This window comes from Electrophorus electricus, chromosome 3 (assembly GCF_041902795.1).
Source record: "Electrophorus electricus isolate QZ-2024a chromosome 3, ASM4190279v1, whole genome shotgun sequence".
Taxonomy (NCBI): Eukaryota; Metazoa; Chordata; class Actinopteri; order Gymnotiformes; family Gymnotidae; genus Electrophorus; species Electrophorus electricus.
The window spans coordinates 23316033-23331311 of record NC_137499.1 but is presented as its reverse complement, the minus strand read 5'-3'; the positions used below and the strand labels follow the sequence as shown (position 1 = coordinate 23331311).

The 15279-nt window shown below is 42.8% G+C and overlaps 1 protein-coding gene across 4 annotated transcripts; it reads left to right on the top strand.

The window, feature by feature from the left end:
- The first annotated feature begins 3475 nt into the window (after nucleotides 1–3475).
- slc44a2 (solute carrier family 44 member 2 (CTL2 blood group)) lies at nucleotides 3476–15246 on the top strand. 4 transcript variants are annotated; one of them, XM_035530483.2, is made up of 23 exons: nucleotides 3476–3660; nucleotides 5512–5560; nucleotides 6180–6253; nucleotides 6429–6513; nucleotides 6738–6822; nucleotides 6965–7078; nucleotides 7888–7948; nucleotides 8025–8145; nucleotides 8315–8398; nucleotides 8759–8871; nucleotides 9355–9486; nucleotides 9741–9840; nucleotides 10219–10311; nucleotides 10436–10520; nucleotides 11056–11318; nucleotides 11416–11510; nucleotides 11599–11702; nucleotides 11836–11909; nucleotides 12001–12251; nucleotides 12336–12424; nucleotides 12720–12804; nucleotides 13238–13762; nucleotides 14767–15246. In XM_035530483.2, the coding sequence occupies exons 1-23, from the start codon at nucleotides 3624–3626 to the stop codon at nucleotides 14883–14885; spliced, it is 2838 nt and encodes a 945-aa protein (XP_035386376.1). In that variant the 5' UTR covers nucleotides 3476–3623; the 3' UTR covers nucleotides 14886–15246. The 4 variants fall into 4 exon arrangements, with proteins under 4 accessions (XP_035386376.1, XP_026883946.2, XP_035386379.1 ...); XM_027028145.3 differs by having other exon boundaries at nucleotides 3477–3660; nucleotides 12001–12071; XM_035530486.2 differs by lacking the exon at nucleotides 13238–13762 and having other exon boundaries at nucleotides 3477–3660.
- Nucleotides 15247–15279: the final 33 nt, after the last annotated feature.

Sequence of the window (15279 nt, the reverse complement as noted above, 5' to 3'; positions counted from 1 at the left end):
TGTGACGGTGAGAACGAGTCTGGGTGTGTACAGGTGAGAAGGCAGGCAGCAGAGCTCTGAACCATCTGAAGTCTGTGAACAGAGGAGCTAATGTGGAACAGAAGAGAGCTGCAAGAGTCCAGGCGGCTAGAGATGAAGGTGTGAATGAGAGTTTCTGCAGCAGACTGAGAGGGGGATGGCCTAATCCTGACAATGTTACACAAATGGAAAACAGACATTTTAACTACAGAGCTGATGTGGATACTGAATGAAAGAGTGGAATTGGGGATGACACCCAGATTTCGAACCAGTGGGGAAGGAGGTGCAACCGTATCATCAAGGGAGAGAGAAAGAGAACCAGCTTTTTTGAGAACTGATTTAGAGCAAGTAGCATGAGTTCAGTCTTATCACTATTTAACATGAGAAAATTGCATTTCAGCCATTTCCTGATTTCTGATAGACAAGTTTCTAACTGATCTAGAGGTGGATTTTTAGTGGATTTAGTGCTAAAATAAATCTGGATGTCATCTGAATAGCAGTGGACATCAAGGTTAAAGTGATGCAAAATGTGTATGATGTCCACATTAACATCATAATAAAAAAAAAAAAAAGTAAAAATTGTAAATTATAAAACATCTGGAAATTGTACATTGTATATATGCATATTATACATTCCCTCTTCATCCATCATAACATATTTATTTATTCATCAAACCACATCCATTTCCCTGTATCTCCCCTCAGCTCAGACAGAGCAGTTACAAAAAGCAGTTATATCAAGTATGACTATGTACGTGACAAATAAACTCTGAACTTTGAAATATGTCCTAAAGGAAGCATGTACACAATTAGTAGGAGGGGCTCAAGAACTGATCCTTGAGGACCCCCTTGAGTAACAGGAGAAGTGGAAGAAGTATAGCCAGAGAGGGTAACACACTGTTTTCTATCAGTTAGATGTGATGTGAACCAGTCCAGGGTGGAGCCATCAATGTCCAGCTCACGCAGCCTAGACGGAAGGATGGAATGGCTTACCATGTGAAAGGCTGCGCTGATCCAGCAGCAAACGAATACTGAGCATCGGAATCCACAGACATGAGGAGATCATTAGTGATGCTTACTAAGGCAGTTTCAGTGCTGTCGACCAGATGGAAACTGGACTGGAATGCATCAAACAGATTGTGGGATTCCAAATAGCTTTGAAGCTGACTGGCAACAGTTTGTTCAAGAATTTTATCCAGGAAAGGAAGATTAAAGATTAAAGAAGTGATCCAGAGCTGAAGGGTCCAAACCAGGTTTTATGAGTAAAGAAGTGACTGCAGCAATTTTGTAGATAGTGAGAACCTGTCCTATAAGCAGTGATTGATTAATAAGAGATGTGAGATGAGGGACCAGATCATGGACAGGCTTTAGTGACAGATGTATGGAGAAGATCAAGTGAGCAGATTGTAGTTTTAGATTTTATTAGAACATCAGCAATGAAAGAAAAATCAAAGTATGAAAAGTAGAAAGAGAAGAAGAAAATAAGTTACTGTATGGTGAACGGAAAGCCAGAGAGGAAAAGGAAGAGTTATTAGAGCAGAGGGCTCCAGAGAACTGCTGATTTTTTTCAATTTTAGGGTCAAGGAATTCACAGACAGCAGCAGAAGCAGCTAGTACTGTCATGGGGTTTAAATAGCTTGGTAACTGTTAAGAAAAGGCATTGTGTTGATCATTAGGGTGGACAAATAGGTTGATTAAGCAGTGTGTAAGGCATCTCTGTAAGCAGACAAGTGATGCTTATCAGCTTTTTCAGCACTTGTACAAAGTTTATCACCTACATAATCATACATGGTATAACTGGCAGTGAATTGCCTTTGTAACTGCTCTGTCCAAGCTGAGGAGAGATACAGAAATGGATGTGGTTTGATGAATAGATAAATGTGTAATGATGGCTGAAGAGGGAATGTATAATATGTATATATACACAATGTACAATTTCCCATTTTTACAAATTAGTTTATATGGGTTTTTTTAATGATATTATTGTGGACATCATACGCAGAGTACACAGAATTGTCCCCACAGTTCATCAGTTGCCCTGATTCAGGGCCCAAATGGCCTGCGGGAAGAAGCTCCTCTTCAGTCTCTCTGTGATGGTCTTCAGGGAGCGTAAGCGCTTCCCTGACCTCAACAGAGAGAAGAGCCTATTGTTGGGATGGGTGGGGTCCTTCACAATCCTCCTTGCCTTGGTCTGCCACCGCTTGTATTAGATGGTCTGCAGGTCAGGAAGTTCTGGAGTGATGCGCTCTGCTGAACGCACCACCCACTTGTAGCTGCAATCTTACTGCTTTAAGGATTAACAGGCCAGTGTTCGCTAAGACGGAACTCCTAAAACACAGACCTACAAAATTCCATTCGTTTTTACTGCTGCCACTGAAAACCTGCATTGGAGCGTGACTGCAACGGTTTCAACTCTACGTGTTATCTTATACCGCCCTCTGTTGTTCAAACCGGAAACTTGGGTTCAGCGAGAAAATGCCATAACACCGATCTTCAGGGCTGCAGTTCATTTCACTTTAGTCAACTTTCACATAACAGTCCGCATTAAATGTCACTCTGTGGAGAATGCCATGTTATGTTAAATGTCACCTAAATTTATTTCATAAAACTCAAGCGTCTTTTCATTTCTTTTTGCTGCGGTCTTAGCTTTGCAAATAATTCACACAATAACTCACATTTTCAGTCTCCGAAAAGTTATTGCTTTGTATACATCCATTTCAGTTTCACTCAAATTCCATCAGTTTCACTCTAAACTCGAGATAAAAGGGTTTTCAACGTTATCATTTTTATGTTTTAAGATATGAAACGGTAATTTCAGTGGCTTGTGTGTTGCTTGCAACTTTAGTGAGCTGCAAACGTGTGCGCGTCAGCCTTCTAGTAATACCTACGCTTTCACGCCTGGCAAGAGAGATACCAGTGCGACCCTGCAACATGACGCTGTTTACATTATTCATGTCTGGACACTACGGTCACAACTTACGTTTCCTAGAAGTATGCTTGCCTTTCGCCAACATAAGGCTGCATCCAGAACTACACTACGTGCTACAGATGTTATCATTTTACGGATATGTGCTGTTAGGACATTAGCAAATTGCTTATCTCGAGCTTGTCACGGGTAGCGTGGCAGAGTGGTCTAAGGTGCTGGATTTAAAAAAAATAAAAAAATTAAAAATCTCGAGCTTGTCCCTGGCCCGCAGCAAATAATATTATCCATCACAACGTTATTATTGTGTAACAGTTACAAAATCTTTACGTTTCATTTAAATAGTAATAAATATTGTTTAATAAACAAATATGCAATGCTCTGTGCCATTCTAATTCAGTTAAGAGCCATATGCCAAAAAAAGCCCTGGTGAGTTTCGGCAAATTCCAATGAAGAAGCAATTAGTGTTTATTGGTGAAGTGGACTGTCAGTAATTCCTCCCAACTGTCATTGGATGTTTCAGGTTACGTTCTTTTCCATCAACGCGAGGTGTAGTCAGGGCACGCACGCTTCGGTGCGGAGGCTTGACGCGTTGCGCTGGGCCAGGATATCTTAGTGGCATTTATCTTCTCGTCTGAAACATTTCTCATCCTTCATCTTTAAATTACAGTAACAATTCGGTATGGAGCTAGAAGAGAAAAGTCCCAAGCCTAAATATGGTAAGTGCTTTGTAGTTGAATTTTTTTTCCTTTTCCTGGCACAAGTCAGTCTGAGGAAACAATGAGTAGCCTAATAGATGGGTGGTACCGCGCGGGTGGCTAGCGTGGATTAGAGTATATTACTAAAGCAATCGTTTTCCAGTAGCAGCTTCCACTTAAAATCATTTTTGATATAAATCAGACTCGCTTTGGAGAAAAGATAGATGCCTGCTAGAAGATGATTTGTGTCTCTCACAATTCAGGCACCAGACACTTAGGATTCTTTTTGCCGCTATTTGCATGAGCATGTGCACGCGGGCCGACCGTAACGTTGTTGCCATGTTACTACAAGGTCTTCATGAATGACTAGCTGACCATTCTGAGACATTTTATCATTTAAGAGAAATAGACAAAGGGTAGCCTACATGTCATCAGACTCAGTTGCAATCTCTACACGCAGACAGCGTAAACCAAAAAGGGACGTTTGTCTGTTACACTGGCTATGCACAAATGTTATCCGTTAATTAATTCTGAATAAAACAGTTTTGTCAGAGCGCTCAATAGATTCTGTCATGACGTAAGACTTGAAACACAACACTTGTTGACACTTCTAAGGTTGCGAAAGGGCAGGACATAACAATGTGAAAAGGCAGTGGTAGCTCAGTGGTTAAAGTAATGGGCTTATCATCAGAAGGTTGCTGGTTCAAGCCCCACCCCTGCTAAGTTGCCACTGTTGGTCCCCTGAGCAAGACCCTTAACCCTCCATTGCTCAACTTGTGTCGTAATAATGAGATAAACACGTGAGTTTTTTTTAAAGAATACATAGATCTCTGCGGATAAAATCTCTCATGAGTTCTTGTAGAAGGCTTCTGTAACTGAGGCTGAGTTCATCGTGTGGTTAATGATAGACAAGCATGGTGGTTTCTTATCAATTGTTTTTCAAGTTGTAACATCAAGAATCCTCAAGAATTACAGAACTTCACAAATATCAATATCAGATTAATGTGTTTAAGAGTCCTATGACAATAGAGGTGGAAAAGATTTGACTTTTGTGATGAGGCTTGTGCACAGGGTTGCTTTGATTGCTGCTGGCTTGAGGAGGCTGTACATTACAGAAATGTAATGTGATGCAGTTCAGCATCAGCCTCTGGAGTAGAGTGGCTGTGTGTTAATTTAATCAAGAAAAAGAAAACACACAGCAGCCGCAGAGTTAAACTGGACACTACGCTCTTTACCTAGGCAACGTGCAGCTTCTTGTCTCTGTGTGTGTGTGTGTGTGTGTGTGTGTGTGTCTGTGTAAAGTGTCATGTGCTGGTGTCTGTTGTGTCAAGCATTCCAGAGGGCAAATGAGCAGCAGTGTTTAGCTTCAAAGCAGTACATTCAAAATAAACTTTGTGTCAGACAAAGGAAATGGCAAGATAGCCTCTATCTAGATATTATAACAAATGGAACCACAGAAAAGACGACAGAGAAGAGACAAGTAGTGTTAGGCCACATTGTTCGTATTGGTTCGTACTGCCTTTTCTATTGTGGGCCTGGTACAGGTAGCTTACTGTGAGCTAAACTGCAACAAGGACAGTAATCTTTTATGACCTGCTAAAAACCTGGAGCCCATTAGAGATGACAATATTAGACTGGTGTTTGGTTTTAGACAGCTGTGGATGTGTTGGGAAGTTCTGCCTTCCTCAGATCACTTGTGTGTTGATTGGCAACATATCGGTGGCTATTTGAAATGGAGTCAACGGTGCGCTGCTTTGGAATTTGGGAAAATAGATGGAAGTGCGAGGAACTGTCCATAGATGAGGTTGGATATCAGCAAATAAATAGGCAATAAAGCTGCTCTTTAATTAAATCTTGTCTTTTTCTTCTCAGGTGACTCACGGAAATTTGACCCTGATTTTAAAGGCCCCATTCATAACAGGTGATAGATATTTATTTGTATTTATTTATTTCCTTGGTGCTGTTTTGTAACTGGTTTTTAAAAATGCAGTGAATTGTATTCTGCATTTTTGCTTGTTTATGTGCTATTTTTACACCACACCAACCGCACACCAAGATCTCAAGACAGGAAACAAAGTGGCCCACCCCCTCCCTCCCCTGAAGCCTTTTTTGAGCTTCTGTATTCCCATGAGCCCTCTCCACCCCATAGCTGCAGCACTTGCTCTGCAGTTCAGCAACTTTCAAGAGACTTCAGATTTAGTCAAGTTTGAATGAAATACTGGACGTCCATACTGTAAAACTTTAATGTTTATTTATACACAGCAGAGTGGCGGTATGGAGAATGTGGAGAACAGAGTCTTTATTTTATAGACTCAGTCTCTAGGTCTTGTTTCTTGTAAACACTGGAGTGTAGTTCAGAGTGTCTTTACTGGGTGTACATATAGCATATATGCATTGTGTGTGTGTGTGTGGGTGTGTATAGACGGTAACTGCAGGGTGTCTGTATAGAGTGGACATGTGCTGTGTGTGTGTGTGTGTGTGTGTGTGTGTGTAGAGGGTGCTTGTAGAAGGCAATTTTGTGATATTTGTTTTTCTTACAGGGGTTGTACAGATATCCTCTGTTGCCTCATCTTCTTCCTGGCACTGCTGGGCTACTTTGCAGTGGGAATTCTGGGTAGGTTTATCCTTGTGACATCATCAATCCATCCATCCATCTACCCACCCACCATCATTTATGAGGCTAACTCTGAACATCATGTACCATTTTGTGTATAACTATGAAATGTTATTATTCCCAAGAGAATGTATCTGTCTGTTGGTTTACCTATCTATCAATGTATCTCCCCCAGCATGGACTCAGGGTGACCCACGGAAACTGATTTACCCCACAGACAGTACGGGGCAGTTCTGTGGACAGATAGGCACTCCACTGGAGTAAGTTCCCTAAAGATTTATCCCTCCATTTATCCATCCACCCATGTCCTTATAGACCTTTATAGTGCTAGAGTAAAGCTCCTGTAACTCAGCAGGTAATGTGAGGTGCTCGCTACCCTGAGGTTGTGGGTTCAGTTCCTTGACAGCACACACACACCTGTCTTGAAAACAAACCTCAGAATGCTGCACTTGCTACATATGATGCTCTTCTTTTGTGTGCTTAGGAAGAAACCTTTCCTGTTTTACTTCAACATCATGAAGTGTGCCAGTCCACTGGTACTGCTGGAATTCCAGTGCCCCACCACCCAGGTCTTACCTACCACATCCTACCGTAAACTCTCTTAGCAGAGCAGTGTGCTCTATGACCAGTGTATCTGTATTACTGACATCAGGCACAACAGAGCTGTTTTTGTGTATGCATGTGTGTGTACATGTATGTGTGTGGATACAGATCTGTGTGGAGAGTTGTCCAAATCAGTTCCTGACGCTAGTGAAGGCCAAGCTCAGCACAGAGGCCACACGGTACTACTTCCAGTTCTGCAAGGAGGGAGCAAACCTTAATCTGGTGAAGACAAGAACCCTGCCTCACACACACACACACACACACACACACACACACACACACACACACACACACACACACACACACACACCAGTGTTTAGAGCAGAATGATGCCACTAAGTGTTAGAGCTCACTGAGCTGGCATGGATCAACTAAGGTTGTGTTGAGCTGAATATGGTTTCACTGATTTCTGAATTTAATCAAAGTGCATTCAGTGTGATTGTGAACAAAGTAGTGTGATGGTATGTGAGACTGTAGATAGTGTGATGCATAGTGTGTATGACTTTAGACAGTATTTGTAACTTTAGACAGTGCGATGGAGAGTGCATGTGCCTAGATAGTGTGATAGTGGGTGTGATTACCTATAGTATGATAGTGCGTGAACTTTACGATATGACAGAGTGCTGTTATTGAATGTGTGATATTAAACACGGCTCATTGCACAGAATTGATTTCTGATTGCCATTTGTATGGTTTCTGTTACAGTATGGTTTCCATTTACATGCTTTCTGGTACAATATGGTTTATTGTACAGTGTGATTTATGGTACAATATGGATTCTCATTATTTCTTCTATGTGAATGGTTTCTGCTACAGTATGGTATGGTTTTGTATTGCATGGTTCCTGGTTCTTTATTACTTTTATGTGTATGGTTCCTGGTAGAGTATGGATCCTGGTAGAGTATTGTTTCTGGTATGGTATGGTTTTGTATGTGTTTGGTTTCTGGTACAGTATAGTTTGTGTGCATATGGGTTCTGGTTGTGGATCCGATGAAGCCTAGAGTTCACTCATCTCATGATTCTATTTCCAGTCAGTCCCTGAAATCCTGAAGAATCGAATGTGTCCAGCTATGGTCATTCCCAGCAAGCCTTGTAAGTTTTTTAGCAGCATCCGTCTTCTGAAGTGTTTCTATGCCAGCATCTAATATGTGTGTGTCTGTGTCTGCAGTTACGCGTCGGTGCCTCCCAGCCCTGGAGACAAAGGGGGGTGTTGTCGTAATCGGCAATAAAACAACCTTTGTATATGGAGACATCAACTTAAACGCCACAGATCTCCTGGAGGCATCAAAGTCAGTTTATCATACAATAGCATTCACAGTAATTGAAAACAAAAAGTATGCATTTTTAGAAATCTAATGTGAAGTTGCATTTAGCCTAATGAAAACAAAACAGGCATAATTGAATGTCTACATATTCAATACAAAGAAGTCCTTAAACATAGTGCTGGTGTTTTTTCAGAAATTCCAACTTGGTTGTTGAGGCTCGTCAGGTGGCCATGAAAATCTTTGAGGATTACACAGAGTCCTGGCCTTGGATTCTGCTGTGAGGCTCTCCAAAAGAAACACTGCTACTGTTTCTCTCATTATAACACCACAGCACAGCCATAACACACTGCAGAAGCCACTATACAGCCCTCTCTCTAGCACGTATGCCACCCTCGTCTGATTGAACTTTACCCTAATTGAGGAAAGCCTCTAGCTCACCTGGTATGGTTGGTAGTGTCAGGTGCTAGCAGCTGTTGGTTCAATTAAACATTAATCCATTAATGTTTAAGAGTACATGCTGTAAGGTTTTAGTTTGTTTACTTCATCAATTTTAGCTTCACAAAACGTGAGTCTGACTTGGTCTCTGTCCCACTTTTTTCTGTCTGGTCACTACATTTTTTCTGTCTCTCCCTTTCAGTGGGTTGGTGATCGCGATGCTTGTGAGCCTGTTCTTCATCATTCTCTTGCGTCTGTTGGCTGGGGTCATGGTTTGGGTCATAATCACCATGGTCATCGCTGTTATCGGCTATGGTGAGGACCCTTGTTGCTGTGGAACCCTTGCACATCCTTCCCTTGCCTCTGTTCCGCGTGTGTCCTCTCGTCTAGGGAGCGGAGTCTTTGCATGCCCCAGTGAGCAGTTGGGTTAATTGTGCTATTAGTGGGGAAAAAACAGCAATGGAACTCAGAGATCAAAGCGACTGAAGACCTTACAGCATGAATGACTGCTGCAGCTGACCTCATCACAGCAAAGAATAGATCTCCCAGTGCTCTTTGGTTATTTTGTTGTTTTTCATTGACAGCATTTAGCTGATGCTTTTATCCAAAGCGACCTACAGTTATGACTGAGTACAACTTGAGTAATCGAGGGATAAGGGTCTTGCTCAGGGGACCAACAGTGGAAACTTGACAGTGGTGGGGCTTGAGCCAGCAACCTTCTGATTATAAGTTAAGTACCGTAACCACTGAGCTACCACTAGTTTCCTGAGCCATCTCTGCCACTCAATTTCTCTGCAGGGATTTTACACTGCTACATGCAGTATGACAGTCTCAAGGGACAGCCTGGTGCTAACATCACAATCAAGGACCTGGGCCTGCAAACGGACTTCTCAGTATATCTACACCTTCAGCAGACCTGGCTGGCTTTCAGTAAGACACCGTCTCTGTTTCTTCAGCTTCTCCAGCCATTAGATTGAAAGCTGTAGGAGGTCAGCGTGGTTGAGACTTTTAGAGTCAGAAAAGATGCATGACTGTTTATGCAGCAGTAGTAAAGACAGTTTCTGCATTGGTGTTTTCCAATAGTATTACAATAACAATAGAAATAATGAATATAGCATGTCATAACAGTGTCTGCACTGCTGGAGGACTTAGCTCTGTATGTGGGTTGGCCTCTGCACTCACAGTGATCATCCTGTGCATCGTGGAGGTAGTTGTCATCATTACCCTCATCTTCCTCAGGAAAAGACTCATCATCAGCATCGCTCTGCTTAAAGAAGCCAGCAGGTGAGGTTATCATAGGTCTTACCAGGTTGCATGAACACACACGCAGTTTCAGCTTGTGCTGAATACACACACCCACACACCTTCATACAGGTCTAAAAATTAGAAGTTACCTTGTGACAGCAGGGCCAGAAGGGCAACAAACATACAACAAAAACAACATTGATATTAAATGCAACAAAAGACTAAAGCTTGTTCCCAAACAAAGAGAAATTAGAGTGACCTAACTGTTTTAAGTGTGTGTACAGAGATATTATCTGGTTGGAGTTTCCCTGCCCTGTTCCTCTGCTTTTAGGGGAGCTGAGAGGTAGCAGCTGTGTGTTCACAAAAATGCTCTTAGACGTATGCGTAACTAAACCCAACACCTTGTCTGTTTTTCAGGGCGATCAGTCACATGATGTCATCGCTGTTCTACCCGGTGCTGACCTTTGCTCTCCTGTGTCTAGTGATTGCATACTGGGCCATCACTGCAGTGTATCCACCTTAGAGGTCTTTTACCTCCTGCTCATGTTACACTGCTCCTGCTCATGTCACACACTCCAAAGTGATCCTACAAAGGAGGTTTTGACCCGAGTTGCTCCCTAACTGATCCCTCCAGCTTTCTGTCCACCTCCAATGAGCCTGTCTACAAGGTTTTCAACACCAGCGAGTGTGAATACTCTAGAGACACCTGTGATCCTAAGGTCAGTCACTTGGAGCATTTAATCATCATACTGATAATTATTTCATAAGTTGAATCTTTTACAAGATTCTGGGAGTACTGTATATGTGTGTGTGTGTGTGTGTGTGTATGGTGCATACAGTGTATAAAGTGCTCATATCTGTATCACTGAGGTTAAAGTAACTATCACAGGACGAGGCAAAGCAGAAAACAAATGCAGAGTCGTGGTGGTGAGAGGTGTCCAAACATGATTATGGAGAACACAAGGATAGGACCAGGCAGGACTGGAAACAGAAAACTATATTAACTTCGGCTAAGACTTCATAAACACTAAACAAAGCATGTATGCTATAAACATGCAGACTAATTAAGACTAAACAAGACACCAATGAGGAATCTCGGGGGCAGGGAGCAGAGACACACAAAAGGGTGGAGACATGAATGTAAAGGAACAAAATCACATGGCATGGACACCATGGGAGCAGCAATGCCAGCTAGTGCGCTATTCTCTCCATGCACATTTTCACAGTATTGAATGTATTTGACTTTTTCCACAGACATTCAACGGCAGTAATATCTCTGCCCGGTGTCCGGACGCAGAGTGCCTGTTTGCTTTCTATGGTGGTGAGACATACTACCACAAGTACCTGATTCTTGTCCAATTCTACAACCTATTCCTGTTTTTCTGGTGTGCCAACTTTGTAATGGCACTGGGCCAAGTCACCCTGGCAGGGGCTTTTGCCTCCTACTACTGGGCCTTCACCAAACCAGATGACATCCCAGCAAGCCCCATCTGTTACTCGCTCAGCCGAGCTCTAAGGTGTGTGTGTGTGTGTGTGTGTGTGTGTGTGTGTGTGTGTGTAAGTAAGTAAGTATGACATTTGATGAAGCTTTTTGTGGTTGTGTCTTTCTCTTAGGTATCACACAGGCTCCTTGGCCTTTGGCTCCCTTATCCTTTCTATCGTGCAGGTTGTCCGGGTGATTCTGGAGTATCTGGAAGATCACCTGAAAGGTATGGAGTTTTTCCAGGCTTCTGGCCTCTCCAGTTTATGACACCTTCCATGCTCTGGGGCTCCTCATTCCTCTGTTTGCTTTCCCAGATGCTGAAAATGGATTTGCCAAGTTTCTCCTGAGTTGCATGAAGTGCTGCTTCTGGTGTCTGGAGAAATGTATCAAGTTCCTTAACAGAAATGCCTACATCATGGTGCACACAAAGCCCTCCACCGAGCATTGCTGCTGACATTTGTTGAAAGAAAGCTTTTAAATGTTAATGGAACAATTTCAGTGTCTGTAACATTGCCAAATGCCAGTTGATTTTACAATTTCTTTTTTTCCAGATCGCTATTTATGGTAAAAATTTCTGCACGTCTGCTCGTGACGCCTTCTTCCTCTTGATGAGAAATGTTGTTCGGTAAGAATTGTTACAGAAGGTGTGGGAGTCTATAAACAGTTGCCTTGACAATATATGTTGTCTAAAACAAATTTCTCTTTTGTTCACTCAGAGTGGTGGTCTTGGACAGTGTGACTGACTTCCTGTTGTTTTTGGGCAAGCTTCTCATTGTTGGGATAGTTGGTAAGGTCCGCGTGATATCATTGGTCAGGGCTGGTGGTTTGACTGGGGCTGTGCAGACACACATCCTCCATTCAGTGTTCAGCATCCACACACAGGTTAAGCAAAATCCCACAGTAAAAAGGCCATCCACACTGACAATGCCTCAGGCTGGATCTTGTAAAGCATCTCGACAAGTCTCAGGTTTGCCTCGGCTGTTCTACTCCATGTTCTTTTTTTTTTATATGTTAATAAAGTCAGAAATTAACCTGCCTTTCCTTCCATCAGGAATCTGCTCCTTCTTCTTCTTCACACAGAGGATAAAGCCCATGGAGGAAGCGGCACCTTCGCTCAACTACTACTGGGTTCCCATTCTAGTGAGTGAGCTGTTCTAAGACATTCATTCTGCACTTACTCTTACCTCAATGTAGCTTAATACAAAGCTGATCTGAGCGCAGCTACAGCTCAGATTGTATTACAGGATAATACATCTTATCTGAATAAAGCTGCATCCAAACCTGTATTTTGTGTTATATGAATAATAGTGACCAACTTGCTTAGAATCAGCCAGGACTGTAAACATTAGCAGAGATTAGCTTCTCTCCGAGGCTGGGTTTTACCCAACACGAATGTTTACCTTAGCAGAGCCAGTTTGTTGTTTTCTCTCTACAGACGGTGGTGCTTGGCTCATACCTCATCGCCCATGGCTTTTTCAGTGTCTACGCCATGTGTGTGGACACACTCTTCCTCTGCTTCTGTGAGTGTGAGGCTTTATTTATCTTAGCAGGCCAAATAGTAGCCAAACTCTATAACAGGGAGGACGTGACACACTCAGTGAGCTGCCTAGAGGCCCAGGTTTACAATGAAAACCTCCTGAAAAGATGCTTAAAATGGTGCTTATCTTCAAGTGATTCAAGTATACATTCAAAAGATACATTTTAATCAAGCTGTACTGAGCTTTCTTGCTCACTACAGTATTTCCATTTTCTTACTCTCTTTACTTCCAAATTTCTAATATGCTCAAGGACACTTACTGTGCTTTCACTTTAATTCTTTTCTCTTTCTCCCTCTCTCTCTCTCTCTCCCTCTCCATCCACATAACTGCAATCTGCCCTGTTGACTGTCTGCTGCCTAATTGTTCTCATAATACACCATTAACACAAAAACACCGACTCAACCCTTGTATGAAGGCGAGGACTTAGAAAGGAATGATGGTTCGTCAGACAGGCCCTATCTCATGTCTCCGGAGCTGCATGAGATTCTGGCTATGAGCAAGCCAGCAGATGACACGGATCACATACCTGCGCCAGGAACGAGGGAGGAAGTCCCACTGCAGGAGAATGGGGAGGTTCAGCTGAAGCAGCAGGACCTTCTTAAACAGGACAACGAGGAAGAGATGCCGCTAACCCAGGAGGCTCAGCAGGAGGAGCCAGAAGCCCCCAGTTCCCAGGAGGTGGGAAAGCAGTTGGAGGTGTTGGAGGAAGAAGAGGAGAAAACCCATGATGAAGAAGCACCAGCACCGCCATATGAGACGCTCCGAGACACAGTGCAAAACGGCCCTCATGACAGTGACATTAAAGAGACAGAAGAACCTGCTCACCAGCAGGAGGTGCAGCCACAGGTGGAGCTCCAGCAGGTGGGAGTAGAGCCAGAGCAAGCTGAGCCCCAGGAAAACGGCCCTCGGGAGAATGAAGCCCCACTCACTCCCAGCAGTAGTGCGTATGCGTTATAAGACAACTCGTTGAACCCCATTCATGGTATAGTCTGTCCAGCCAAGTAGAAGAATTGCTCATTGGAGTCACTCGCAGAACCAAATGTACTTCAGATTTCACCCGACAGCATGTATTTCAGTGGTGCTTATTCTGCCACTCTGGTCATGTTTAGGAAGGTTTCTAACTGGCTGAGAGCAGAAACTTTCTGTTGTTAGGTGCATGTCAAAAATGTTTAGCACTACAGTTACTGAATGCAAGTGTAAGCTTGTGAGATGGAGCTTGTAGACTTGGAAAAAGATAACACGCTTGTGAACCCTCTAGGCTGTTAAGTGGACCTGAATCTTATTATATATTGTATGGCTCTGTACGTGTTGCGTGCGGCAGAGTGAGACAGATTTGTGTTTGGTGTAGGAAGTGCAAAAGTGTGATTGTTTCCAGTACACTGTGTTATAGGTAATGGATTTGTGCCTAATTATTGTGAATTAACGAATTATTAATAATTTTAAACACTGCAATTCTTTAAAGTTTAGTATTACTATGTTTACAATGATAAAGGCAAAACTCTTATTCGTTTACATGCGTACCAGCTAAGGCCATTTGGTGAAATGGTTTGATTTCAAAAGGTAAAAAATAATAAAGATAAATGTGTGGAATCGATCATACATATTTACTATAAATGAAAAGAAAAGACAGGTGGCAGACAGACCCGGTTAAGGTGTTCCTGTGTTGTGGTGATTTGTGCTGCCGTTACTGTTTCCGGATGTTTGTCGTTCTGTTTCTACCTCTGCCTGTCGTTCTCTTTTCTTCTACCTTTGTACGTCTCCCAGTGCTTGACTAAAGCTGCCGTCCTCGGCTGTACCTTTCTGTCTCTAACACCTCACCAGCGCCTACGCTTCCTTACAGAAAGGGGCATAGCTTACTGTGGAATAAAACCCCGTGCTTTAGCGCGTTCATGCTCGCGCTTCTATAGCGTGCCGTTTTAATGACGTCACTGAACGTTTTTCCAGTGGAAGATCTGGAGCGCAACGACGGATCAGCAGCGAGACCTCACCTAATGTCCCAGACCCTCCTCAACACCCTCAGCAAACCCAGTGAGAAGAGCAGGACAGCATGGAGTGCCCAATAAAGGACGAAAGACTGAAATACGGGGAGAACGGGAGGCGCCTGTATGAGCATTCAGATGGACCACAGTCAAGTTATCAGGCCACAGTACACGTTTACCTAAACACGTAAATTGCTTAAACGTGCGTATTACTAGTCCTCCATAGTCTGTCACAAGGTACAAATAGTCCACCGGCTGAAAAGTTACATGGACTTGGGATATATGCGTTTATAACCTGACTGCTGCTTGTCAAAGCTCTTCAGAAAGAAAGCAGCTAAGAACAAAATTCTAAAATGCAGGCAAACGTCTAACAAGTCAAGCCATCGAGTCTATCTCAAAAGAATATAATTGATTTTTTTTTCAATAAATATTAATCCCGATTTAACCGTTGTGTGTGTAATTCCTTAAGTGGTTTACT

Coding starts and splice junctions, on each gene's coding strand:
- slc44a2 (XM_035530483.2), top strand. CDS start 3,624: ATGGAGCTAGAAGAGAAAAGTCCCAAGCCTAAATATG. Junction 6,254..6,428: donor CTTTGCAGTGGGAATTCTGG/GTAGGTTTATCC, acceptor TATCTCCCCCAG/CATGGACTCAGGGTGACCCA. Junction 11,910..12,000: donor TTGATGAGAAATGTTGTTCG/GTAAGAATTGTT, acceptor TTGTTCACTCAG/AGTGGTGGTCTTGGACAGTG.